Below are 27,944 nucleotides of genomic sequence, written 5' to 3'. Positions count from 1 at the left end.
CCCCCCCCCCCCCCCCCCCCCCCCCGTCTTACAGTGTCTGTGTTTCTTGAGTTTGATTCTTTGGAGACCTGAACTTTGATAGAAGAGAGGACACTTCCCAAAATTCTTTGGCCACAAAATAATAGCAAATGGCATCCAAACAGCAGTTTGAATCTGCAAAAATTCTGGCCAATTGAACAGATAAGTTAATACTGTCATATACAACGCAGGAAATATTCATGTAACCTATTATAAACTTAATAATGTTCCCAACATGAAGAGGTAAAAAACAGATAATAAAAACTAATAAATTTGCGGTCACAATACGTATCACTTTCTTAGTGGATCTTTCTTCCTGTGAACTTGTATTTTCCTTTTTCTTCAAGGTTCTGATAATTTCCACAGTACAGAAGCTCGTGATGATGAAAGGGATTAGGTATCCGAAAATGGCATAATAGACAGGTCTTAGGAAATGAGGAGGGTCCCTCACAGCAAAACATGTAGCAGAACTGTCTTCTGTGGTTTGTAACTGCTGCTGTATGCGGATCGCAGTATGTATTATCCAGATGAGTCCGGAAATAATAGCTGCTTTCAAAGGAGATCTTAAAGTTATTACTTTCATCGGGTACTTAATTGCAACATATCGATCTATAGCTATGAGAGTGATGATAGAGATGCTCATATACATGCTTAAATAATAGATAATCTTTACAGTGGTGCACAGCTCTGTTCCCAGTTTCTCATGGAAAGAATATAAGCGGAAAGGTATTGTGAAGAGAAGACTGCAGTCAGAAATCACCAAGTTTGTCATGTACACTCTCGTCTCAGTCCATTTTTTCAGCTTGCAACAGAATATCCACATGGCCAAGGCATTGAATATGGTCCCAAAAACAAATATAGGGATATAAAGAGCCAGCTGAACAAGCCGAATTCTTTCCCCCACTGTGCTGTTGCTGCAATTCATTCTTGACTTGACTGCTAAACAAATGCTGGAAAGCAATATTTTACAAAGATGAACTTGTTATACAAATCTAGAAGCATTCAATGTGCATACTGATTTATCAGTTACAGTATTATCCAACATCTTATTATATTTACTTATTATGGGGCCATTTTACTAAGCCACATAGACGCCTATGTGCACCCAATGCACGTCAAATTGGAGTTGCCACCCGGTTACTGCGTGGCCCTTGTGGTAATTTCAATTTTGGCGCATGCCCACTACGTGTCTCTGAAAAATATATTTTCATTTTCTGGTGCACAGGTGCTATATGCATCATGTGGAATTTGACGCTTGTAGACCATTACCGCCTGGTTACTGTGTGAGACCTTACTACTAGGTCAATGGCATGCGGCAAGGTCTCAGACCCAAAATGGATGTGCGGCAATTTTTATTTTGCTGCACGTCCTTTTTCGGTAAAAAAAGGCATTTTTTGTAGGTGCGCTAAATAATAATTCTGTGTGCGCCCAAAACCCGCGCCTACGCTACCACAGGCTATTTTTCAGCACACCTTAGTAAAAGGACCCCTAGATGTTCTAGCTGAAGGCCAAATTAAGCATTATCACCCTTATTCTATAACTACGTGCATAAATTTTAGGAGTGCCCCTATTCTACCCATAACCCTCCCATTTCTGCATCCCCCTTTTGAACTCACATGTACAATTTAGGCATGGATCCCAATTCTAAATTTCTGTGTGTATATTTCAATTAAATCTAATTAGTGCCAATAAGTGCTTGTTAACAAGCCAATTATTGGTACTAATTAACTCATTATTCAATTAAATGTGCATGTAAATTGAGGATGCACCAAAATTTGTGTGCACAATTTTTAGCGACTTTTATAGAATTCGGGGGATAGTGTGTAACTGCAAGGGGGCATTCACATGGGTGGACTATGGCAGGGTTGTCACTCATGTGTGCAACTTTTAGACTACAGTAACTTACACGTTTGGGCACCTGCAGTTACATCATAATACTAGTATTCTATAACAGAATCTAGGTGTTCAGATGCCATTATAGAATAGACTCTACAGTGTGCAATCAGGGCACCTAAAAGAAGGCACCGAGTTATAGAATTGTCTCCAATGTGTCTTGCTGTGATATTTAATCCTAGTAGTTACATCTTCATTTTTTACATTATTGTTCCACAATTGCAGGTTTTAAACATGTAGGTTTTAGCCAGGGCTTTTTTTGAGGGGTACTTGGGGGTACTGAGTACCGGCACCTTTAACATTGTCTGCTACACTTGACCCATGGACCCCAAGTATTAATGAAAGAGCTCAGGCTCAAACACCAATTCTGCCTTGTCATAGATTCTGTGACTGGTTGCAGGGGCCCTGCTATTATGGGGTGGGTCCCTCAGTGATCACCTCACCCCTGATGGTGGCCTAGCATTTCAGTACCGACACCTTTTTATGCTCGTAAAAATGCACTGGTTTTATCTCTGAACGTCTTTGCTTTGTTCCATTAAGGCAGAAAAATGTCTAAGTGTTAGCAACACCCAAATCCCGCATCCAACATACCCCCAACATACCTCCTTGTGATTTGGATGCACTTCAGATGAACTACATAGAAAAACAAGTTAAAATGGGTTTTGAAAATAGCAATTTGGATATTTTCAGAAAAAAAAATCCAAATTCTATTTTGTGCTGCTTTTTTTACATTTTTCTATTTTGAAAATGAGCCTCGTTTTTTGCTTCACCTTTTTGCTCCCAAACTAGCCACACAATTATTTTTCTGAGCTGGTTCTTCTAAGCGTAATTCTGGAATTTTTTTCTACAACTTCTACTTCCTAATAGTTTCTAATTTCACATTATCAGTTACAAACAATCAACATTTCATTTCCTTTGTTTGATATGGGCCGAAACCTGAATCTAACACGTACCCAAAGCACAGAGACATTTGTGGAGTTGACCAGCAAGGTAACAGACTTCCTCTCTTTGCATCAGCTACCTGAAAAATCAACAGCTTACGCTTGCCCAGTGATTCTCTAGTTAATGTACTGCAACATGTGTAGAGTGGAGATTTGAGAGGAGGTAGGGCTAATTGGGTCTGGGTGTGCCAAGTACAGGGGAGGAAGGATTAGGACTTCTACTAGTTGGCCAAAGGATAGGACTGAGCACATAGAGCAGGGTTCTCTCCATCAATTGGACTGGTAAAGGTTTTCAAGAACCTTATCCATCTAGGAGGAGAGTGTATATTGATGAAACAGTAACAATAAAGAAAAACATTGGTATGTAGCATTTTGTGGAATATTTTCCCTTTCAGAAGCTTCCAGAACTAAAGTCCTGAGCCAAAGATGGCTCGGTATCGTGCAGGCAAGTTTGTTCTGTAATCTCTTTTACTTTTGCCACATAAAGGGCTATTCTATAAACCACGCCTTACTTTAAGCACTGTTTATAGAATAGCGCTCTTTTCTGCGCTGATGTTTTTGGTGCCATATATAGCATTCGCTCCCATGCCACTTTCACTTACTTTTACAAAACAGTGCTTAGGTATTTTGCTGCCACTTTCACTTGTAAGTGTACACCTACTCATAAAATTGACAGTATTTTATATACCTACGTGCCCAAGTGGCATGTAAATGTGGGTGCCCCGCTATGGAATCAGGGGGATTACGCTCCTTGGTTCTCAGAGGAGTTGAGAGAAAAAAATGTGTGTTACATAGACTGGAAAAATTGGCCCTAGGATACAATGGGGGCAACTCTATAAAGGGTGCTAAAAGTTAGGTGCCCAAAAGCTATGTGCTAAGATATTATTTTATAATGGCATCTGGGTGCCCAGATTATGTTAGAGCCTATGTTGGCATTTGGGTACCACTATTCAGGTGCCAGTACTTCCAGTGTAAATGTTAGTGCCTACATGTTGGCGTCTAGGTGCACAGCTTACAGAATTCTATAAGTTGGTGCCTCAGTGTGTGACCCCCTCCCCCCAGGCCTGCTCAAGCTCTACCCACATGCACTCCCCATTTGCAGTTATGTGTTAAAACACTTAGGTGATAATTTATAGGATAGGGCCTCAGGAAAAGGCAATATTATGCCAAAAGCTGCAATGCACTGGGGTCCAGTAAGGTGCTATTGATTTATCTGTTATCTGTAAATGGTTCTATTGAGTTAGTGATGATTCTCTGCCACGCTTATTTTCGAAAGAGAAGGACGCCCATCTTTCGACACAAATCAGAAGATGGGCATCCTTCTCGCAAGGTCGTCCAAATTGGCATAATCGAAAGTCGATTTTTTGACACCCTTGACTGCTTTCCGTCGTAGGGACGACCAAAGTTCATGGGGCGTGTCGGCAGGGTAGCGAAGGCAGGACTGGGGCGTGAATAGGAGATGGTTGTCCTCGGCCGATAATAGAAAAAAGAAGGGCGTCCCTGACGAGCACTTGGCCGACTTTACTTGGTCCATTTTTTTTCACGACCAAGCCTCAAAAAGATGACCTGTTATGAAATTACTCTCATTATGAACAGATATGTGTAGTTTTAGCTGAATGAAAGTGAAAGTATTGGGTGAATACATATCATAAAAAAAGAATTTTATGGATGGAATAAAATTATTGATTTTCAAAAATGTAAAATCTATGTATAGTTTTGAGATTTAAACTATGATATCTTAGAAGATGATTGGCTGACACAGTGATGATGTTTTATTTAAATGCATCTGCCAACCTGAGGTTTGTATGATCCATGAAACACTGAAAACGGCAAGCAGCTCTACAAATATGAGTTATATGCTAATATAAGGGCCCTTTTACTAAGCTGTGTAAGTGTGTACGTGCGTCCAATGTGCGCCAAAATGTAAATACCGCCCAACTACTATGTGGCTCTTGCGGTAATTTCATTTTTGGCTTGCACCTGATATGTGTGTTTGAAAAATATTTTTTATTTTTGTGCACACGTACGGACACACGCCAAATGGCATTTGATGCGCGCAGGTTATTACCGCCAGGATTCTAGGTCAATGACTGGTAGTAAGGTCTCAGACCCAAAATGGATACGCAGCAATTTTGATTTTGCTGCACATCCATTTTCGGCAAAAAAGGCCTTTTTTACAGGTGTGCTAAAAAAATGAATCAGTGTGCACCCAAAATCCGTGCCTACACTACTGCAAGCCATTTTTCAGAGTGCCTTTGTAAAAGGATTCCATAATTTGTTAACAGGTCCTTTTACTAAGCCATGATAAAAAATGGCCTGCGGTAGTGTAGGCGTGGGTTTTGGGCGCATGCAGAATAATTTTTTAACACACCTACAAAAAATGTGTTTTTTAAATTTTTGCCAAAAATAGACGTGCAGCAAAATCAAAATTGGCGCACGTCCATTTTGCGTCTGAGACCTTACCGCCAGCCATAGACCTAGTGGTGAAGAATTTGTGCGGTAATGACCTACGTGTGTCAGATGCCACTTGGCGCACGTCCACTATGCGGGTCCGAAAATAAAAAATATTTTTCAAATGCATGTAGCAGACACGTGCCAAAAATGAAGGCAAGAGGCACGTGGTAGTCGAGCGGTAGGTCCATTTTGGCACACATTGGGTGCACATAGAGCCTTATGCAGCTTAGTAAAAGGAGCCCTGAGTTTGGAGGAAAGGCTTGGTATTGACAGTGTGTTTTTGTTTTTAGGGTGCAATTAAGTCTAGATGCAGCTAAATTAAATCTGTGTTTACAATATATAGGGGTGCTTTTACTAAAGGGTTGGTGTATGGCAACAGGCTTGCCACACGCCAATCCTGATCTACCACCGGGCTACCGCAGGAGCCCAGTGGTAGTTCTCACCCCCAGCACGCAACATTTCTGGCGCTACAAAAATAGTTCTTTTTTTGCAGCGACGGTGCTTACCTAGCAGTAGTTACCGCTGGGTTACTGCGGGAGCCCTTACCACCACCTTAATGGGTGGCGGTAAGTGCTTCCCCCGAAATGGCCGCACAGCTATTTCATGTTGAAATAAAGAGTCTTTTACCTGCTGCAATAAAAGGGGGCCTCAGCACATGAAAAACACACACTGATGCTAGCACAGGCCCCCTTTTACTGCAGCTTAGTCAAAGGACCCCATAGTTCTTGGTCAGAGTTTGATAGACGTACCTAAGTATTTGTATTAAGCCACATTCAAGCTTATTTTCGAAAGTGATTGCCGGCCATAAATCGGGAGATGACCGGCGATCTCGCAAAAGCGGCCAAATCGGTATAATCGAAAGTGGCTTTTTTGACAGCATCGCCGCTTTCCCGTTCAAGGGGGCGTGTTGGCGGCGTAGCGAAGGCGGGACATGGGTGGGCATGGGCGTGGCTACAAGATGGCCGGCTTTCGCGGATAATTGAAAAAAAAGAGCGGCGTTCAGCAGTATTTCACCGGGTTTACTTGGTCCTTTAATTTTCACGACCAAGCCTCAAAAAGGCGCCCCAACTGAGCAGATGACCACCGGAAGCAATCGGGGATGACCTCACCGTAGTCCCCCAGTGGTCACCAACCCCCTCCCACACTAAATCAATAAAACTAAAAACCTTTTTTGCCAGCCTGTATGCCAGCCTCAAATGTCGCACCCACCTCCATGACAGCAGAATGTGTTCTATCCTCTGACAGCCTTTCCCTGGTTGTGATGTGGCTCTCGGGTGAGTGTGACACCTTTTCTGTTAGGTGCACTGCAGAGTCACATCAGCAATGCATTGTGGTGGTTGTAGGGTAGTGGGTTCTACTCCCATGGTGCTTTTCCCCCTGCTAACTGGGTCAAGAGTGTGTCCTGTTTTGTTTCCGGTAGTCCATGAGGTAGTGGCCATTTTTGTCAGCCACTTTTAGATCCCTTTCATGTGTTAGCCACGTTACAGAACTTAGTTATTACCTTGAATGTTGCTGAAAGAGGGCATTGTACACCATTCTGCCAGCTCTGACCTACTGCTAATCTCAGTACCAGGGAGACTCTTTGCCAGTGGGGCACAACCTCTGATCTGCAGTTAACTGTGAGTAAACGTGCTTATTCAAATAAAGGACTTTTTCAAAGAGATTAGTCTTCAGGTCTCAACTGGTGTGCCAAGGTTATACAGCAGCAACAAGTCCTAGAGGCCTGCGTGAATGCAGGTTCCTGGAGCACTTTTAGTGGGTACCGCAGTGCACTTAAGGCAGGCGGACCCAGGCCCATTCTCTCCTACCTGTAACACTTGTGCTGGTAAATGGGAGCCCTCCAAAACCCACTGTACCCACATGTAGTTGCCCCCTTCACCCCTAAGAGCTACGGTAGTGTTGTACATTTGTGGGTAATGGGTTTTGGGGGGGGGGTTGGGGGGCTCAGCTCCCAAAGTAAGGGAACTATGCATGTGGGAGCTTTTTCTGAAGTCTACCGCACTGACCCCTAGGGTGCCCAGTTGGTGTCCTGGCATGTCAGGGGGGCCAGTGCACTACGAATGCTGGCTCCTCCCATGACCAAATGCCTTGCATTTCGCCGCATTTGAGATGGCTGGCAGTTATTTCCATTATCGCTGAAAAACAAAACTGGCGATCTCAACCCCAGCGAACTCTGGCATTTAGCCGGGCTAAACCGTATTATCGGAAAAAAAGATGGCCGGCCATCTTTTTTGAAAATGCGGTACCGGCCAGCTGTTGCGCTGCTGCCAAAATAGATCACTGGCGATCTATTTCGCCGTCAACGTTCGATTATGCCCCTCATTATCATTTTGTTGAATATGTTTTTGAATTCGAAAAATAGAGGCTTTTGACTGATGAAAGAGATCTAGCCTAAAGTATACACAATATTAATGTGTCTGTGGCTTCTGAGATTTTTCTTCTTTTACAATATAATTTTTTACATGATTTTGGGTTTTGTTTTGGAATAAAATTCACTCTTAAGAGTGACTTAAAATAATATATTCTTACAAGATGAATGAATATGAAGCAGATAGGTACTGAGTTGGAAAATTAACTGGACAATTGTTCATATCCACATGGTGTGAAAATGCCCATCCAAAGTTAATCAGCTGAAGTTGTCCTGTTAACTTACCCACTCACTGTTAGTTGGTTAGCTGTGTATTTGCTGGCCCTGAATATTGGCACTAAGAGGGTAATTGTATAAAGCGATGTCTATTTTTAGGTACAGAACGTACTTATTTGGGGTCTCTTTTTCAAAGAAAAGTAGGCACCTACATTTTTTTATAGAATACTGTTGTAATAGGTCAGAAATGCATCTATATTTTAGACAAGATCACTTACTTGCATGTTTTGCATCTCATTACTGTGTACCACAGGATAACCCAATTAACATTGTTAGGGCACCAAAACCAGTGTTAGAGCCTTTTAACATATGTTAAGGAACAAATTACACAGGTTAGTGCCCTAATGCAACTTGATAACTCCGTCCCTAAGTTCCAAGTTTATTTCTCATTTGATATACTGCCCATCAACAGTGCCATCTGAGCGGTTTACAATAAAAGTTTTAAAGGAAAATTGCATAATCTAAGAATAGGTATAAAAATAAAAATTACAATAAACATGCAGAGATCCATCTATATTCCAGTGAATTGAGCTTTGAACTGAGCAACTTTCACCCAGGACAACTTTCTTAATAAAAAAAAAGATGCTTCTTTTATAAAGCTACGCTTGCAATTCCCACATGGCAAATGAGAGGAAGCCCAAAGGAACTTAATGGGCTTCCTCTCATTTGCCGCACCAAGAATTGGTAGTGCAGCTTTGTAAAAGAGACCTTAAGTTTTTTAACTATGTTTAAAACAAGCAAGAGATCATTCTTTACATAAAGATAATGGAAGATTATTCCATAATGAAGGGGCTACAACTGGGAAAATTGTGGAGTGTGTATGCCCCATACAAAACTGATGTATGGAAGGAGTATAAAGCAGATCTTGCTGTAAAGACTGGAGAGATCGTGATGGAATATAAAGTACAAGAAACTGGTAGAGGAATAATGGAATTTCAGTAGAACGAATTTCGTAGATCAGGAATAATCTTTTTTAGGAGATTCTCACAGGGACTGATAATCAGTGTTCTTGTTTCAATAAAGGAGTGACATGATCCTAACGACTACTGCCCAATAATAATCTAACGACAGTATTCTGAATAAGCTGTAAATGCCCAAGATCTTTGAAATGAATACCTGAGAAAAGTGAATTACAGAAATCTAGATTACTCAGTACAAAGAAGTGCAAAACTTCCCTCTATCTCAATGTGATCTTTTTTTCCTCACTCTTCTCCATCCATCCATGCATCTCATTCCTTTATGTTTTTCTACAGCTTTTTCCTCTCATATTTTACCATTTCTATTTTTAAAACTTCTTATCTTTCTATATTTAAATTAGCTTTTTTTTGCCTGTCTCATTTCTTTCCTTTCACCTTTTTTCCCCACTACTTTCCTAACATTCTTTGTCTTCTGATGTGTCTCTCCCTGTTCCTTCTTGTTCTGTTTCTCTTACTTTTTCCATTTTTCACAGCCTTGTCATGTTTTTCCTTTTATGCCTCATTCATTGCTTGCTGCCATCCTGTACTTTGCCCCTCCTTCCTAGTTTTGGCACTTTTCTCCTTATTAATGAATTCATTCTCTTCCCTTTCTTCTCATCAATTTCTACAGAATAAAGTTCTATGCGGTTGAGTTCATGCTGCAGTAAGTTTTCTCAGCCTGCAGAACAGCCTATCATCTATCATACTAGATGGTTTTGTTTTTTTAAAATCTTGATAACACACAATCACACTTCCTCTCTACAGACACAGAATCAGGCCATTGGCCCTTTACATGGGATGCCAAAGCTTTCTGGTCTTTGTGGGCTAGTATTTTTTTATTTTCTGTTTAGCTGGGGGATTTTTTTGTGGTTCAGTTATTGTCTGAGTCATCTGTGAAGATCTTGAGTTCAATCAGGCATAGCCTTATCTTCAACTTGGCTTGAGCTCGCTTAACTCTACTTTTATTATGACACTTTTAGAATCGGAACCTTTGGAAAGTGTCACAGAAATTGCCAAACAATATCCACTGTTTAGTATTTGATGACCAAAAGCTTCAAACTACTTCATCACTTTTGTCTATTATTTTGCATGTATATAGCAATATCCATTTATCAGACAATTTTCAAAACTAGGGGGGGCCCTTTTACTAAGCTGCTTGCACCCCCAACGTGCACCAAAATTACCGCCAAGCTACCGCGTATCTCTTGCGGTAATTTCATTTTTGGCACACGTCCGATATAAGTGTCTGAAAAATATATTTTATTTTCAGATGCGCGTATCGGATATGCATCAAGTGGCATTTGACACGCGTAGGTCATTACCGCCCGGTTACCAGAAGAGTCTTTACTGCTAGATCAATGTCTAGCAGTAAGATCTTAGACTCAAAAAGGACGTGCGGCAATTTTCATTTTGCCGCATGTCCATTTTCGGCAAAAATTTTAAAAACGGCATTTTTTACAGGTGCACTAAAAAATGATTCCGTGCGCACCCAAAATATGCGTCTACACTAGCGCAGGCCATTTTCAGCGCACCTTTGTAAAAGGGCCCCTAGGTGTTTTGATACAAAGTTAATGGGGACTATATATGGGATTTGCATCAGTTCTCAAAAGGAAACGTATGTAAGTCCTTTCCTTTGAAAATTGCTATGAAATAAAATACCTGCAGTGATTTGCACCTGCTTTTCTGCATATATTTGCCCTGCAAAACAGAATGCATTATTCTGAAAATGGAAAATTATGCATGTAGTTCTCTCCCCCAACCTAACCCTGAATCTTGTCTTCCTATGCCTAAAAGTTCATTACTGATTCCCATGCATACAAGAAGGGTGATTTTAAGATAGCCCACTTACCTGGGTAAATAACTGAACATTGACCAAAATACTTCTTTCTAACCCAATGTACTGCGTATATTTCCGTGTCTATATCCTAACCAGTGTCAAAACAGGCATGGTAATAAAAATCTCCTGCTAATTTAAACGGTGATATTAAACTGAGTTTCAGTGACAGATTTACTAAAGGAGGAGTAATTGGAGTGGTTATTGGCTGAGGGAGAGGTGTATAGTATACCCAGCCGATTGACTTGTGATGGATTTATTTTCAAGAGCAGGTTTTTGCCGGGTTTTTGAGCTGCTCTAAATGTGTTTGCCCTCTCCATATCTTGTGTGTAAATTTATGCACCTTTGCGTGCGGGTAATATACAATAGTAGCAGTTTTGACTGACCATCAAAAATGGAGTTGCTTGGCACAGAGTGGTCCTAATTTATAGTTATGTGCGTAACTGCATTTAGGCACTAGTCTATCATGTTCTACTACTGACTTGCCCTATACCCTTCTATCCCCTCCTCTTTAATTCCCCTACCTCTTATTTGTTCTCTGTTGACCTTTCCAATTTAGATTGTGAGTTCTTTGAGCAGGGACTGTCTTTTCGTGTATGGTGTACAGCGCTGCATATGCCTTGTAGCGCTATAGAAGTGGTAAGTAGTAGTAGTAGTAGGATGTGCCAGAGTACTATTCTGGTACTGTAATAGGTGCAAGGAAAAACTGTTACTGTAATGACTGACAGGGAAATGTAATTGGGAGGAGAAATGAAGAGAAATAAAAGTGTCTGCCATTTTGTGCATGACGTCTTTGGTTGCCCAAAACCCCCAAGACCCGTGGAGTGAGGGAGTATCTTAACCGGCATAATAAGCAGGGGCCTGCTGTGACAAAGTAATCTCTGCTGAAAAAGACAGAGGTTAAGACAAGAAGGCTCCAGGGGGGAGAGAAAGAGAGAGAATACCCCTCCCCCCCAAGTGGAACAGGGAGAGACCTGTTCAGACCCGGAGGTGGGTGAGAGGAACCACAGCTCTGGGGAGGAAGGATGGACAGGGAGGTCCAGTCCGGAATACAGATCAGCATCTGGGGGGGGGGGGGGGGGGGAAACCCAGCATGATCCTTGTCTGGCAAGGGAGAGGACAAGTTGAAGTCCTGAATTGTCCTGCTGGGTGGAATGGATTTGGAAGTTTAAGAGCTGAATGGACACTGAAAGAGACTAATTTTAAAGGACTGTCCATCTGATTATTGTCCCGGGATTTCCCCTGAGGGAATAAGAATCTATAACAGTTAGATTTGTTGGTGAAAATTCTGTTTAAACTTTTGTTAGTAAAAGTTTAAGAGATTAAATATGACAAGCTATGATGCCTTTTTACTAAACCTATTGGTCTGCACATTAATAGCTTTCTCATAAAGGTAAGTTTTTAAAAGAGACCTGAATTTTTGACAAGAAGTTTCAAGTCTAAGGGAAGAGGGAACAGAATTCCAGAGAGAGGGTGCAGTGTAGAAAAAATCTCTCTCTCTTGTAGCCTGATAATGTACTATTTTCAGCAATAGAAGTTTTAAGCAAAATTCGTTAAGAGAATGGAGAGCCCTGGATGAAGTGTAATGTTGGACCGACAAGGATGAATAAGGGGGATTGTCAGAATGAATGGACTTGTGCATAAGAATAAGAGTCTTAAACTGGACACAAAAAGTGACAGCATTTTTGATGGTCTGAAGGTGAAGAAGTAAATGTTGCAGAAGGCTGGAATAAATTATATTGCAATGGTTCAGGCTTGATGTTAAGAGGATAGTTTTCTGAGAGGGAAGATCAAGGAATGGGTGAACTGTTCTAAGCTGGCGAAGGGAAAGAATTCATGCTTTAGCTACTGAAACAACATGATGAGACAGCGAAAATTCTTGATCTAAGATCACGCCAAGATATCTAAATATGAGACAGCAGTAATCTGGGTACCATTCAAAGTAGGATTAAGAGAAGGAAGACAGGAGTTACCTGTGATCCAACATGCAACAGTTTTGGATGGATTCAAAAAAATTGATTTTCCTTAAGCCAGTATGCAATCTTGGAGAGAGACAAATTGAGTTTAGACAAGTCAAGATAGAGGGGATTAGATGAAGTAATAGGATATCATCTACATAGTAGAAGGCATGTATACCTGAGTCCTGAATAACAGTAGTGAGGGGATTTAAGAAGATGTTAAAGAGCAATGGTACCAGAACAGAACCAGGGGAACATCACAAGTGACAGAGAGTGAACACGAGACAGAAGAAGCATATGAAACACCAAAAGAACAATTTGACAGGAATGATTTAAAGGTGAAAGCAATAGATCATGATTGGTAAAAACAAAGCAAAAGTGAGGTCCAGAGATACCAGCACTGTAATATCTCTAGTGTCCAGGGCAGAGTGAAGGCCATCGGAACCTTAACTGGTATCTTACTTGCCTTCTTGGAAACACTTCTCCCAACTCTGTCTTTCTGGCAATCCTAAACCTCTAAGATGCCTCAGTCTAAGAAGAACCTCCTAGATCTCCCTTTCCTGTAGCTTGACAAGCTTTTCTCCCCTAACCCCTCCCCAAACAAACACGCCCTACAATATTTCAAGTCAGCAGTACAATTTTGGATTTGTTGCTGTGTCCAACAGGAGGGAAATTGGCTCTCTCCTGAAAGTGAAGATTTGGAGGCATCTATAAGCCTGTAAGTAGGGGTTTCACAGGCCTGAAAAGCTGGTATTTGATCAAGAAGGAGATATTGGGAAATCCAAATCTGTTCTGGAGGGGGGTCAGGAAGGGGTTGGATCAGTAAATGGCCTTCTTTAACACCCCTGTTAACTAAGCTGTGACAATGTGTTAGTGTGTAGTAAATGCATTCAGCACTTGCATTTGTGGCCACATCCATGTATAAATGACCTCTTATAAAACACTGACTGGTGTAAAGGTACATGCTTTTGACATGATGGTGGGTGCTTTGCCTGTAAGTGTGTACAGGGATGGAATTTGGGCAGAACATGGGTGGAATTTATAAATATGCATATAGGCAGTGGCATTCCTAGGGGGGCTGACATCCGGGGCGGATCGCCGATGCGCCCCCCCCCCGGGTGCAGTGCCCCCGCCCCCCGAGTGCAGCTCAACCCCCCCCCCCCCCCCGGCGAAATGCGACTATCCCCCCTCCACTTACTCTGCTATCCCTGGTGGTCTAGAGGTACCTCTTCGTCTTCAGGGCAGGAAAGAGCCCCCTCTTTCCTGCCCGGACTGCTGCTGCTAGCTGCCCTGCATCCTGTCCTGTGGTGAGTCCGGCTCTCGGCGTTTCAAAATGGCCGCCAAGAGTTGAAGCAGCCTCGCGAGACTTCAACTCTCGGCGGCCATTTTGAATGCCAAGAGCTGGACTCACCACAGGACAGGAGGATGCAGGGCAGCTAGCAGCTCCGGGCAGGAAAGAGGGGGCTCTTTCCTGCCCCGAAGAGGTACCTCTAGACCACCAGGGATAGCAGAGTAAGGGGAGGGGAGGGGGGGAGGAGAGATGACAGGGAGGAGGTGAGGGCATGGAAGGGGCGGGACAGGGGATGAGAAAGGGGCAGTTCCCCCCAGCGAAACGACACCCCCCCCCAGTGCATCTTTACCTGCTGGAGGGGGTGGCGCGCTTCTGTCAGCAACACTCGTTCCCTGCTCCCTCTGCCCCGTTACAGCAAATAACCCATTCCGGGGCCAGAAGGAGCAGAGAACGAGCGTTGCCAACAGACGCGCGGCACCCCCCCCAGCGGCGTGCACCCGGGGCGGACCACCCACACCGCCCCCCCTTAGTACGCCACTGCATATAGGCCCCAATATTCAGCTGGTGGTGAGCAACGCTTTTGCTGTCCTCTGCCGGCATTAGTAACATAATAACGTGGAGGGGCATAATCGAACTGGGCGCCCATCTTTAAGGGCGCCCATCTCTAAGGACGCCCCGGCGAAGGGGTGGGGTATCCCGTATTATCAAAACAAGATGGGCGTCCATCTTTTGTTTCGATAATACGGTCAGGGACACCCAAATCTTGACATTTAGGTTGACCATCTTGACATTTAGGTCGGCCTTAGAGAGGGGCGACCTCGGTTTTTGCCAATAATGGAAACCAAGGACGCCCATTTCAAAAAGACCAAATCCAAAGCATTTGATCGTGGGAGGAGCCAGCATTCGTAGTGCACTGGTCCCCCTGACATGCCAGGACACCAACCGGGCACCCTAGGGGGCACTGCAGTGGACTTCATAAATTGCTCCCAGGTACATAGCTCCCTTGCCTTGTGTGCTGAACCCTCAACCCCCCCCCAAACCCACTACCCACAACTGTACACCACTACCTTAGGGATGAAGGGGGGCACCTACATGTGGGTACAGTGGATTCCGGGTGGGTTTTGGAGGGCTCCCATTTACCACCACAAGTTCAACAGGTATTGGGGTATGGGCCTGGGTCCGCCTGTCTGAAGTGCACTGCACCCACTAAAAACTGCTCCAGGGACCTGCATACTTCTGTCATGGAGCTGGGTATGACATTTGAGGCTGGCATAAAGGCTGGAAAAAAATGTGTTTTATTTTTTATTTTTATGGGTGGGAGGGGGTTGGTGACCACTGGAGTAGTAAGGGGAGGTCATCCCCGATTCCCTCCAGTGGTCATCTGGTCAGTTCAGGCACCTTTTCAAGGCTTGGTCGTGAAAACAAAGGGGCCAAGTAAAGTCGGCCAAATGCTAGTCAGGGACGCCCTTCTTTTTTCCATTATCAGCCGATGACGCCCATCTGTTAATTACGCCCCGTCCCACCTTTAGTACACTGCCGACACGCCCCCTTGAACTTTGGTCATCACTGCGAAGGAAAGCAGTTGAGGACACCAAAAATCGGCTTTCGATTATGCAGATTTGGGCGACCTTAGGAGAAGGATGCCCATCTCCCGATTTGTGTCGGAAGATGGCACCCTTCTCCTTCAAAAATAAGCAGGATGGAGGGGCATAATCGAACTGGGTGCCCACCTTTAAGGGCGCCCATCTCTAAGGATGCCCCGGCGAAGGGGTGGGGCATTCCGTATTATCGAAACAAGATGGGCGTCCATATTTCATTTCGATAATACGGTCAGGGACGCCCAAATCTTGACATTTAGGTCAGCCTTAGAGATGGGCGACCTCGGTTTTCGCCGATAATGGAAACCGAGGACACCCATCTCAAAAATGATCAAATCCAAGGCATTTGGTCATGGTAGGAGCCAGCATTCGTAGTGCACTGGTCCCCCTGACATGCCAGGACACCAACAGGGCACCCTAGAGGGCACTACAGTAGACTTCATAAATTGCTCCCAGGTACATAGCTTCCTTATGTTGTGTGCTGAACCCCCAACCCCCCCCCCAAAAAAAAAACCCTCTACCCACAACTGTACACCACTACCTTAGGGATGAAGGGGGGCACCTACATGTGGGTACAGTGGGTTCCGGGTGGGTTTTGGAGGGCTCCCATTTACCACCACAAGTGTAACAGGTAGGGGGGGATGGACCTGGGTCTGCCTGTCTGAAGTGCATTGCACCCACTAAAATCTGCTCCAGGGACCTGCATACTGCTGTCATGGAGCTGGGTATGACATTTGAGGCTGGCATAGAGGCTGGAAAAAAATGTGTTTTAATTTTTTTTTGGGTGGGAGGGGGTTGGTGACCACTAGGGGAGTAAGGGGAGGTCATCCCTGCTTCCCTCTGGTGGTCATCTGGTCAGTTTGGGCAGCTTTTCGAGGCTTGATCGTGAAAACAAATGGACCAAGTAGAGTCAGCCAAATGCTCGTTAGGGACGCCCTTCTTTTTTCCATTATTGGCCGAAGACGCCCATCTGTTAACCACGCCCCCGTCCCGCCGTCGGTATACTGCCAACACGCCCCCTGTAATTTTGGTCGTCCCTGCGACGGAAAGCAGTTGAGGATGCACAAAATCGGCTTTTGATTATGCCAATTTGGGTGACCTTGTGTCAGAAGATGGGCGCCCTTCTCCTTCGAAAATAAGCATTAACATAGTAGATGACGGCAGAAAAAGACCTGCACGATCCATCCAGTCTGCCCAACAAGATAAACTTATATGTGCTACTTTTTGTGTATACCTTACCTTGATTTGTATCTGCCATTTTCAGGGCACAGACCGTAGAAGTCTACCCAGCATTAGCCTGCCTCCCAACCACCAGCCCCGCCTTCCACCACCGGCTCTGCCACCCAATCTCGGCTAAGCTTCTGAGGATCCATTTCTTCTGAACAGGGTTCCTTTATGTGTATCCCATGCATGTTTGAATTCCGTTACCATTTTCATCTCCACCACCTCCCACGGGAGGGCATTCCAAGTATCCACCACTCTCTCCGTGAAAAAATACTTTCTGACATTTTTCTTGAGTCTGCCCCCCTTCAATCTCATTTCATGTCCTCTAGTTCTATCGCCTTAGCATCTACAGAAAAGGTTCATTTGCGGATTAATACCTTTCAAATATTTGAACGTCTGTATCATATCACCCCTGTTTCTCCTTTCCTCCAGGGTATACATGTTCAGGTCGGCAAGTTTCTCCTCATATGTCTTGTAACGCAAATCCCATACCATTCATGTAGCTTTTCTTTGCACCACTTCAATTCTTTTTACATCCTTAGCAAGATACGGCCTCCAAAACTGAACACAATACTCCAGGTAGGGCCTCACCAACGACTTATAGAGGGGCATTAAAACCTCTTTTCTTCTGCTGGATATTCAATGCCGAGCTGTTTCCGTCGACTGGCATTGAATATCTGGGGGGGGGGGGGGTAACCGCTAAAAAATTTACAAGTTAAGCCGATATTCAGCACAAACCAATTAACTTTTTAGCAGTTAAAAATAGGCTTGCTATTTATGCAGTCTATTTTAACTGCTGAACATAGACAGTAAAACGCTGAATATCTGTTTCTAACTGGCTATGTCAAGCAAAATAGCTGGTTAGCGAGTTAACCAGTTATCTCCCAATGAATATCCACAGTTGGGCACTTATATGCTGTTTAGCTGGTCATCAGCTTTGTCTGACTGGTTATGAAGATAAGAACAGCCATACTGGGTCAGACCAATGGTCCATCTAGCCAAGTATCCTGTGAGAAACTGAATTAGTAGCAACATTCCATGCCACCAATCCCAGGAGAAGCAATGGCTTTCCCCTTGTCCATCTCAATAACAAACTACGGAGTTTTCCTCACTCGTTCCATTTTCCAGATCATCTACTATATTAAAACTCACCCTCAACGTTCTGAAGACAACGTTCTGAAGTCACTCAGTCACTCACTGAAGGGTTCATGGATTCATGGTGGTGAAGCCACAACACTGACCATGTCTCTCTGCCCCGCCCTCGCATGACGGACCAATCAGAAAAAACACCCTCAACATTCTGAAACACAAAGGACCATCACAACACCGTTCCCAGGCAACACTAGGCAACGTAAGACAGACCAATCAGAGGAAACTACATGACAATAAGGGAGGAGCATTCCCCAGCAGAATGGCTCATTATCTGTGCAGCACGGAGAGCACAGAACCACCGCTGGAACGAGAGAAGAATATTCCTGCTGTGGGTATGTGCAAAAATAGACCCCGGGGGGGGGGGGGGAGAAATTTTTAAATGCCTAATGCCAGTACTGAAGAGTGCCAGAGGGCCTATAGCACAGACTATATTTGGGATCGCTTGACATGGCATCAGAGGAGCCGGAAAACAACGTGCCCGTCACCATCTGGGACGTGGGCGAACAGGACAAGCTGCGGCCCAGCTGGAAGGATTACCCGCGACCCAGCCAGCAGCAAACAGCGACCAAGGAAGGGGGAGGAGTACTCCTTCCCTGCCTAGGAATCGCTGGAGACTGGCTGCCAAACTAACGAAACAACCGCACACCGATGCACCACCTCCATCATTCAAAAGGCATCCACTCTTTCTTCAACAGAAATGCAAACTAATAATACAAAACAAACAAAGAATACATGGTTTCTCAGGCGGCTACAGGTAACTCCCCACCCCCTTCCTCTTCCCCTTTTGCCGAAGCGGCCAAGGACGTGCCCAACCATCCCCAGCCTCAGGCAAGCTGTCTCCTACCTCGGGGATTCCCCGAGCACCCGGAAAAAGACGGCGCTGATTTCTGCAGCGCATAAATGTTCCAGCATTCCCCTGCAGCCGGCATGAAATGGACCAAACATACCGGATCACCCCCCCGACGGCCCGAGACCGTGCTCTTCTCCCTTCCACCAACTTAAAACAACCATCCCCGTCCTCAGGCAAGCCGTCACCCACCTCCAGGATGCCCAGAACCCCAGCCCAATGGAAAAAGATGGCGCTGCTTCCAACAGCACATTTCTCTTCCAGCATTCTCCTACAGCAGCCCTGAAACGGCCAAAAAATACAGACAGACAAAGAACGTGCTCCTCTACCTTCCGCCCATCTAAAACAACACTGCTGCCTCAGCACAACACAAAAAAAAACATGGAAAAAAAAACAACACTCAACAAAGGCTGACCCCCCTACAACCACATTTACATTTCACCAACAGAAAGACCCCCCTCCACAAACCTCCTTGACAGACAAAACCACACACACACAATACAACAGAAACACACCCTCAAAGCCACACACCAATCCAACTCACTTTGCCAGCACAGCACAGCACATCCCCCAACCCCCAAGCAAAAAACAAAACAAAACAAAACAAAAAAAGACACACATCAACAACCTGCACACACACCGCACCCTCACACACTGACACACACACACACACAATAACTCTGTGACACATACACACACACACAAAAAAAACCACATGCTAGCGCCCGTTCCATTGGTTTCGGAAACGGGCCTTTTTTACTAGTTTATAAATATGTTAAACAGCACTTGTCCCAGTACAGATCCCTGCGGCACTCCACTATTCACCTCCTCCATTGAGAAAAATGAAAATGTATTCCTACCCTCTGTTTTCTGTCCAGTAATGAATTCTCAGTCCACAGAAGGGCATTGCCTCTCATCTCATGACTTTTTAATTTTCTCATGAGTCTATCATAAGGAACTTTGTCATAAGCTTTCTGAAAATCTAGATACACTACTTAAATAGCTTTGAATATCGGGGGAATAGAATCTAAGGGCACAACGATATAAAGCAAACACATTCATTTACATCAGCTCATGAGCAGATGTAAGTGCTTAAGCTTACATTTAAGGCACATTCTTTGCCACATATGCTAGTATTTTGTAAAAAGATAGGCACTTGGCTTTATAAAATACTGACTACCTAGGCACCTCTGTATGTGCCTACTCGTGGTGCCCTGTTATAAAATTACCCTCTTGCTGTGTACTCAAAGTGTATTTATGTATACTATTTCTCTGAAATCATGCAATAAGCAAATTCATGAGCTGCCATCATATTATGTTTTACTATAGCAACATATGATAGCAGAAGTGGACCATAAGACCATTTTATTGTAAGGGAGGTTAAGGATCCTTTACTAATGAGGCATGTCTCCACAGAGGCACATGGTTATGAGGTTATAGATGGTGTTGGTAGTAGTCAGACACACCCTAATAGAAGGTACTAAAATATTCCGAAAAAGGAAATCAAACCAGAGAATATAGAAAGTTCTGTTCTTTTTCTTCTCAAGTAGTTCAGATTCAGGGTGAGACTCTGGCATTACAAAAGGTGGGTTAGTGCTTAAAACAGCTATGAGCTTTAAACAGAAATCTTGGTAAGATTCTTTTCATGAGGGGAAACCAGTGTATCCAGAATGTCATTCAAATGAGGTTCTTTAGCTAAGAAAGAGCAGTATTGACTTATACTAAAGGGAATGTTTCAGAGCATTCTCAGAAGAGAAACCATAATCAGGAGAAGCATTTAATTCTGACAAAGGGAATCTACTTTGTGACTCAGAGAATTTCAGAGGAGAAGAATAACTTGGGCAGATTCAGGTACCAATACGAGGAGTTCCTAGAAGTAGCCTGATATGGACTTTTGAGTCAAAGGAAGCTCCTTCTAACTGGATAAATTGTACTTATGATAAGGTCAATTTTTTTTAATGAGTGGAGGGATGTTGAGAGGAAAGAGGTCCCCACACTATATGCCCTTTTTAATATTTTGATAGGGCAGGGGGAGGGAAGGGACCTTTATGCTACTGGACAAATTCTTTTTTAAGAGTGGAAGTTGAGGAGGAAAGGGTCCCACTTTTGCTGGGTCTTTTTTTTTTTTCTATTTGAAAAGTTGAGAGGGAGGGAACATTTTAAGCCTTCTATTACAACACAGATTTGGCTGACCAAATTGCATGGCTAGTGGTGAAAATCAGTGCAAACTAGCTAACTTTCTTTTTCCTAACACTGCCCTCAGTTTAGCCTAACATGTGATCCACTAAATTTAGTTGTGTGTAAATAGCAATTTTAGAAAAGATGCTTTTTTTTCACATGTAAGTGGTTCTGTGGGATATTAGTAGCCAATGGGCTGACTTGAGCAAGGAGGTGACATGGTCAAACTTTTTATGGCTCCCACAATCAGTTTGGTGGATGCATTTTGTAAAGTTTGTAAGCTTCTTAATTGGATGTCCATGTTTATAAAATCTAGCATATACATGCATAGTTTAATAAATCATCACTTACACGTTTAAAGCCCTGAGCGAAGTTACTCTTTCTTGAATGTATTCCTTTGTTAAACTGTGTACCCTGCGTGTGCTGAAAACTACATCTATATTTCCAACATCCTTGTAGATATTGCAAGAGGTTTAACATTTATCAAGCCTTTTATAAAATTCTCAGGAAACTGACTTTTGAGCATCTTTTTTCCTCCCTAGACAACATTCAAAATCAGCTTTTAAATGTTTCCAGGAAAAAAAGGAGGAAGAAGACAAAATCCTTATGGATGGGTAAACACCAAACAAATAGGTAAGGTGAATACAAAGAGGATGTTCAATATTCAAGGACCTTTATTAAAACGAGTCATTGAAGGACCCGACACGGCCATGTTTCGGCATGTGAGCATGCCTCAGGGGTCAGCAAACCTGTTTGAAAGAGTGAACAATCATTTCATGTTTATCCATTCCACTCTATTCAGGATTTTATAGACTTCAGTCATAAATCCCCTCAGCAATCTTTTTAATTTTGTCTCATAGAAAAGTCCTTCCATTCCCTTAATCATTTTGGTTGCCCCGCTCTGCACCCTTTCCAGTTCCATTATATCTTTTTTAAGATGTGGCAACCAGAATTGCACACAATACTCAATGTGTGGTCTTACCATGGAGCAATATAGAGGCATTATGATATTCTTTGATTTATTTTCTACTCCTTTCCTAATGATTCCTAACTTTCTGTTTGCTTGTTTTGCCACCGCTGCACATTTGAGCCCAAGATTTAAATGCATTGTCTACAATGACCTCTAAATCTTTTTCTTTAGTGGTAACTCCTAATGTGGATCCTAGCAATATATAGCAATAATTTGGGTTATTCTTCCCAATGTTTATCACTTTGCACTTATCCACATTAAATTTCATTTGCCACGTGGATACCCAGTCTTCCAGCCTCCCAATGTCCTCCTGCAATTTTATGCAGTCTGTATGCAATTTCACAATTTTGAATAGTTTTGTGCCATCTGCATTCCCATTCCTAGATCATTACTAAATATGTTAAAATCACACTTGCAGTACCTTGTAAACCATCGTAATCACTATTTAGAAAGACAGACTAAAAATTCAAATTTATTATAAGGAATACACCTGTTGATGGGCAAACCATGCTTCCCAGGAACTACAATTAATAAATAGAACTGTGCACATGAAAATGGATCTCCGGGCCAATATTCAACTGGCACTGGGCAGTTCGCTGTCTGTCCAATGCCCGCGCTAAGCCTGGATATTAAATGCAGGGCCATTTCTGGTGACCGGCATTGAATATCTGGGGTTTCTTGGGGACAGCTTAAACTTAACCAGCTATGCAATATTCAGCACTGGGCGATTAAGTTTATAGTAGCCAAAGATGGGTCTGCTATTTGAGTTGCCCAATTTGACCCCTAAACTTAACCAGTGATGTGCTGAATATTCACGGCTAGTCAGCTATAATGTGTGATATAGCCGGTTAGCCGCTCTGTGTTGACTGCAAATATTCATTAGGAGATAGCCGGCTATTCCCTTCTGAATATTCATAGATAGCTGGTTAAGTGCTATTTAACCAGCCAGCAGTGGCGTAGGAAGGGGAGGCGGGAGTGGCGGTCCACCCCGGGTGCACGCCGCTGGGGGGTGTCGGCTCCGCTGGTTCCCTACTCCCTCTGCCCTGGAACAGGTTACTTCCGGGGCAGAGAGAACAGGGAACCAGCGGAAACGACGCAGCTCCCAGCAGGTAAGTGCACTCCAAGGGGGGGTATCGATGCGCCAAGGGGGGTGGTGGTGTTGTGCTGCATCCTGGGGGGGTGTCGTGCTGCACCTGGGGGGGTGGTGCACAGCGGCAAACCACCACGGGTGGCAGCCGCCCTTGCTACGGCACTGCCAGCCAGGTGCCATTCCTGGATGGTTAAATTGCGCTGAATATTGGCCAGCTCTTCATTACTCTGGCTCTCTCTCTCTCTCTCTCTCTATATATATATATAGGACCTGTTTACTAAGGCATGCTAGCGTTTTTAGTGCATGCTTATGCTAGAGACACCCATATATTCCTATGGGTGTTTCTAGTGTTAGTACACGCTAAGTTTTAGTGCACACTAAAAATGCTAGCATGCCTATAGCGCAGCTTAGTAAACAGGACCCTATACATACAAAAGGATTTTTGAGTATCTTTTTGTTTGAGTTTGGTATTTATATATTAGCTTTTCATTGTGTCAAGAATACTGTCACATTTTTATTTTTTTTGCCTTTATAAAATAGTCTATATTCCTTTTTGCTACTTGGACATCCCTGTAATTTATAAAAGGATGCCTCGGTAGTCAAGAGTCAAGAACCATAGGTAGCAATGCTATGTCTATTTTATAAAGGCAATATGCACTGTAAGTGGTAGATTCAAAAATGAATGCCAAACTTTAGGCACTGGGATGATGTGCACTAAGCGTAAATTCTATAACGGCAGTTCTGTGTGGAACTGTGTTATGGAGTACTAGCGTAAATCCACAGTATAGATACGAGCATTTTTGCCATGTCAAAGGCCGTAGAAAGTGCATACGCCTAACTGTTGGCAGTTAGGCATGTAACTCCTAGTGTTCTATAACCTGTGTGTGTAATCCTAGGCATGCCTTGACCCACCCATGCCCCTCCCATATTCCCTCCCCATAGAAGTTGCATATGATAGAAACTGCAGATGCAACTTTTAGAATAGCGATTAAGGACAGTTGTGCATGCAACTGCTAATTGGTGCCAAATATCACCAATTATCACCAATTTAAACCAATAATTGGCTGTTAAATCCAATTAATAGCCAATTAATAAATTAAGTTGTGCATGCAACTGGCTTTACTCTATATATTGAGTGTGCAAATTTGCATGCTAATCATCAATTTGAGTGAGCAAGTTTATAGATTAAGGGGTAGGTGCCTATCATGCTTATTTTCGAAAGTGATCGCCGGCCATCTTCCAACACAAATTGGGAGATGGCCGGCGATCTCCTGAACCTGGCAAAATCGGTATAATCGAAAGCCGATTTTGGCTGGGTTCAACTGCTTTCTGTCGTGGAGCCGGCAAAATATCAAGGGGGCGTGTCGGCAGGGTAGTGAAGGCGAGATGGAGGTGGGACGGGGGCATGCTCACGAGATGGTCGGCTTCACCTGATAATGGAAAAAAAGCCAGGCTTGACGAGCATTTCGCCGGCTTTACTTGGTCCCTATTTTTTCACGACCAAGCTTCAAAAAGGGGCCCCAACTGACCAAATGACCACTGCAGGGAATCGGGGATGACCTCCCCTTACTCCCCCACACAAAACAACCCCCTCCCACACAAAACAAAAACAAAAAAAACTTTTTTGCCAGCCTCTATGCCAGCCTCAAATGTCATACCCAGCTCCCTGACAGCAGTGTGCAAGTCCCTGGAGCAGTTTGGTGCAGGGCACTTCAGACAGGTGGACCCAGGCCCATCCCCCCTACCTGTTCCACTTGTGGTGGTAAATGGGAGCCCTCCAAAACCCACCCAAAACCCACTGTACCCACATGTAGGTGCCCCCCTTCACCCCTTAGGGCTATGGTAATGGTGTAGAGTTGTGGGGAGTGGGTTTGGGGGGCTAAACAGCCAAGGGAAGGGAGCTATGCACCTGGGAGCTATTTTTTTTTATTTTTAGCAGTGCCCCCTAGGGTGCCCGGTTGGTGTCCTGGCATGTCGGGGGACCAGTGCACTACAAATGCTGGATCCTCCCACGACCAAATGCCTTGGATTTCACCGGGTTTGAGATCGCCGGCATTTTTTCCATTATGGCTGAAAACCGAGGCCGGCCATCTCAATCCCGGCAAACTCTGACATTTGGCCAGGCCCAATCGTATTAGCGAAGAAAAAGATGGCTGGCCATCTTTTTCGAAAATAAGGTTGGCTCTGCCCGCTTGCGGTGCCGGCCCTGGAGATGGCCGGCCAGCTATTTGGCCGGCGCCTTTCGATTATGCCCCTCTATATGCCTTTTATAAAATTGGCTCTAGAAAAGATTCCATACAAAGTTACACCTACTGAGAGGCAGAAGGAACTATGGAACTTTTTTCTAACGTGCATTAAGTACTTAGCTCTAGATTTTATCATGGTGCCAAAAAGAACTATAGAAAAACACTGGCACTCAGGAATCATGCCTAAATTTAGGCATGGCCATTTGCACCAACTGAAACATAGTGCAAATGTACGCACCTACATTAGATGCGTATCCCTGTTATTCTATAACAATACGCATTAATTGTAGGAGCACCTCTGTTATGCCCATGACCCTCCCATTTCCATGCCCCCTTTTTCAGATCATTTGTAAATTTTAGACATGACTCCCATGCCTAAATTTGCATGTGTAAATGCCAATTCAATCTAATTAGTGTAAATAATTGCTTGTTAAAAAGCCAATTCTTGGCATTAATTAGTTTGTCATTCAATTAAATTGCATACACAAATTGGACATGTACCCGAATTTGCACACAAATTTTGGTGACCTTTATAGAATTAGGGGGGTTAATGTGCAGTAAATACACAAAAATAGGCTACAGCACATCTGCATTCAGGGGTTTTGTGGTAGATTGCCTGTTTTACAGGTAGGGGTGTGGCATGGGCTTACAGTGGGCGTGAAAACACTAGCCAGCTAGTCCTATATAATAAAACACACCTCCAACATTCTGAAGCTGACTACATGGCTGAGGCATTCCTGCTCTCTGTATCCATCTCCTGAATTGACATCACGTACTTCTGGGTTCGTCACAAGCAGAAGTGACCAACGACACGAGGTTTCTCGGCTTCAGAATGTTAGAGGTGCATTCTATTAAATAGGATTGGTCAGTTCCTTGAAGCACAGCCAGAGCTCAGCGTCCTGCACAGTAACGCTCAGACACCAGAGAGAGGGGGGGGGGGGGGGAGGTATCTGTCACACACACACTCTCTCTCTCACACAATGTCTTTCTCTCACTCTCACACAGTGTCTCTCACACACTCTATGTCTCACACTGTACCACATTCACTCTCTATGTCACACAGTCACTCACACACTCTCTTACACTCTCATACACTCAGTCTCACAGCAGTGGCGTAGGCAGAAGACAATTTTTGGGTGGGCCAGCGGGTTGGATGGGTGGGCACTACAAACCCCCCCCCCCCACACACACACACACACGGTCCAGCACATTTCAAGTTATCGGCGCTGCCTCCACTCACCTTCTCCCACCGTGGTGCTACCTCCTCTCCTGCACTTCATGGTCTTCGTCTCCCACCCCCGCGGCAGCGCTCTATCGGCGCTGCCTGCCTGACAGCTGACAGACGCGGTGCGATGACGTCCTGCTCCGGGACCTTCCCTCTGCCGCGTGCAATCCGCCCTGCGTAAACAGGAAGTTGAATCAACGCGGCAGAGGGAAGGCCCCGGAGCAGGAGGACGTCGCGCTGCGTCTGTCAGCTGTCAGGCAGGCAGCGCTGATAGCAAATTGAAAGCGCTGCCGCGAGGGTGGGAGACAGAGACCGTGAAGTGCAGGAGAGGAGGCAGCGCTACGGCGGGGGTGGGAGAAGGTGAGGATGGGCCTGAGACAAAACTGGGTGGGCCTGGGCCCACCCAGGCCCACCCGTAGCTACGCCCCTGTCTCACAGAGAATCTGTGTTTCACACACACTGTATCTGTGTGAAACACTCTCTCTCTCACACTGTTTCTCACCTCTCTCTCTCACAGACACACTCGCACCCAGACTCACTCTCTCTCACACACTCACACATTCACTCCCTCTCTCACACACTGTCACTCTCACATACACTCTCTCAAACATACACACTTCGAGGAAAACCTTGCTAGCGCCCGTTTCATTTGTGTCAGAAACAGGCCTTTTTTTACTAGTGTGTTATATTTATCATGTACTATCTGGCTAACACACAGTTAACATATTTATGTATTTAGCACATCCTAATGGGAAGTGGTAAGTACTCCCACATTACTGCTTGCTAATTGCCACTTTAATGTGAGACTACCATTAGAAAACACTGGTTCTGTCCCTACTGAGTGCTATGTAAAATTTGCAGCTACCACAAGGTGTATTCTGGCATTATGCCGTAGTAACTTATTTACCATGTTTTAGTAAAAGGGGTCCTAGGTGTCTTTTTGCTGGTAAAAATATGCACCCATTCTCTGCTCCAGGGAATGCCTATGCATGCATCATAAAACAGCAGGGCTATATTGTCAGAACATCTACATTTATGGGCATATATCTGCAGGCAAATTTATAAGCACCTATTTGAACGTATAAAATGCTGTTCTATGTGCTCAAGTCAACTAAAAAAATTACTCCATTAATGACTAATCTATGGGACTTATTCAATAAATATTTTTTTCCATGGACTCAGAATGAGAACCATCCTTTTTTAATAAGGCTTGTGGTAATGAACGCTATAGTGGCAGGGTGTGTACTGAATGCATAGAGCTATAGTAAACACTACTAAAGAATTGTCATTTAAAATCCTACAAAGTTTAAGTCTGGATAACATTTAATATGGCAAGAAAAGTATAATACTTACCGGATTCTGGATTGTTTTCTATGACTTTTTCCACTGAAAGGTTCAGTTCCGCTGTTCTTGAGTTGGTCTGCA

At 44.0% G+C, this 27,944-nt stretch overlaps 1 protein-coding gene across 1 annotated transcript; it reads right to left on the bottom strand.

Annotated features, from left to right (window-relative positions):
* Window positions 1-28: 28 nt before the first annotated feature.
* LOC115479312 (G-protein coupled receptor 35-like) lies at window positions 29-27,944 on the bottom strand. The gene is made up of 2 exons (XM_030217178.1): window positions 27,873-27,944; window positions 29-968 (listed from the first exon to the last, which is right to left on the bottom strand). Exon 2 carries the CDS (start codon window positions 941-943, stop codon window positions 29-31), a length of 915 nt encoding a protein of 304 aa, XP_030073038.1. The 5' UTR covers window positions 944-968; window positions 27,873-27,944.

This window comes from Microcaecilia unicolor, chromosome 10 (genome assembly GCF_901765095.1).
Source record: "Microcaecilia unicolor chromosome 10, aMicUni1.1, whole genome shotgun sequence".
NCBI lineage: Eukaryota > Metazoa > Chordata > Amphibia > Gymnophiona > Siphonopidae > Microcaecilia > Microcaecilia unicolor.
Note: the sequence above shows the minus strand (reverse complement) of the source record. Positions and strands in the feature narration are given on the sequence as shown.

Bases quoted from the DNA above. Each gene is read 5' to 3' on its own strand.
- LOC115479312 (XM_030217178.1), bottom strand. From the start codon at position 943: ATGAATTGCAGCAACAGCACAGTGGGGGAAAGAATTCGGCTTGTTCAG.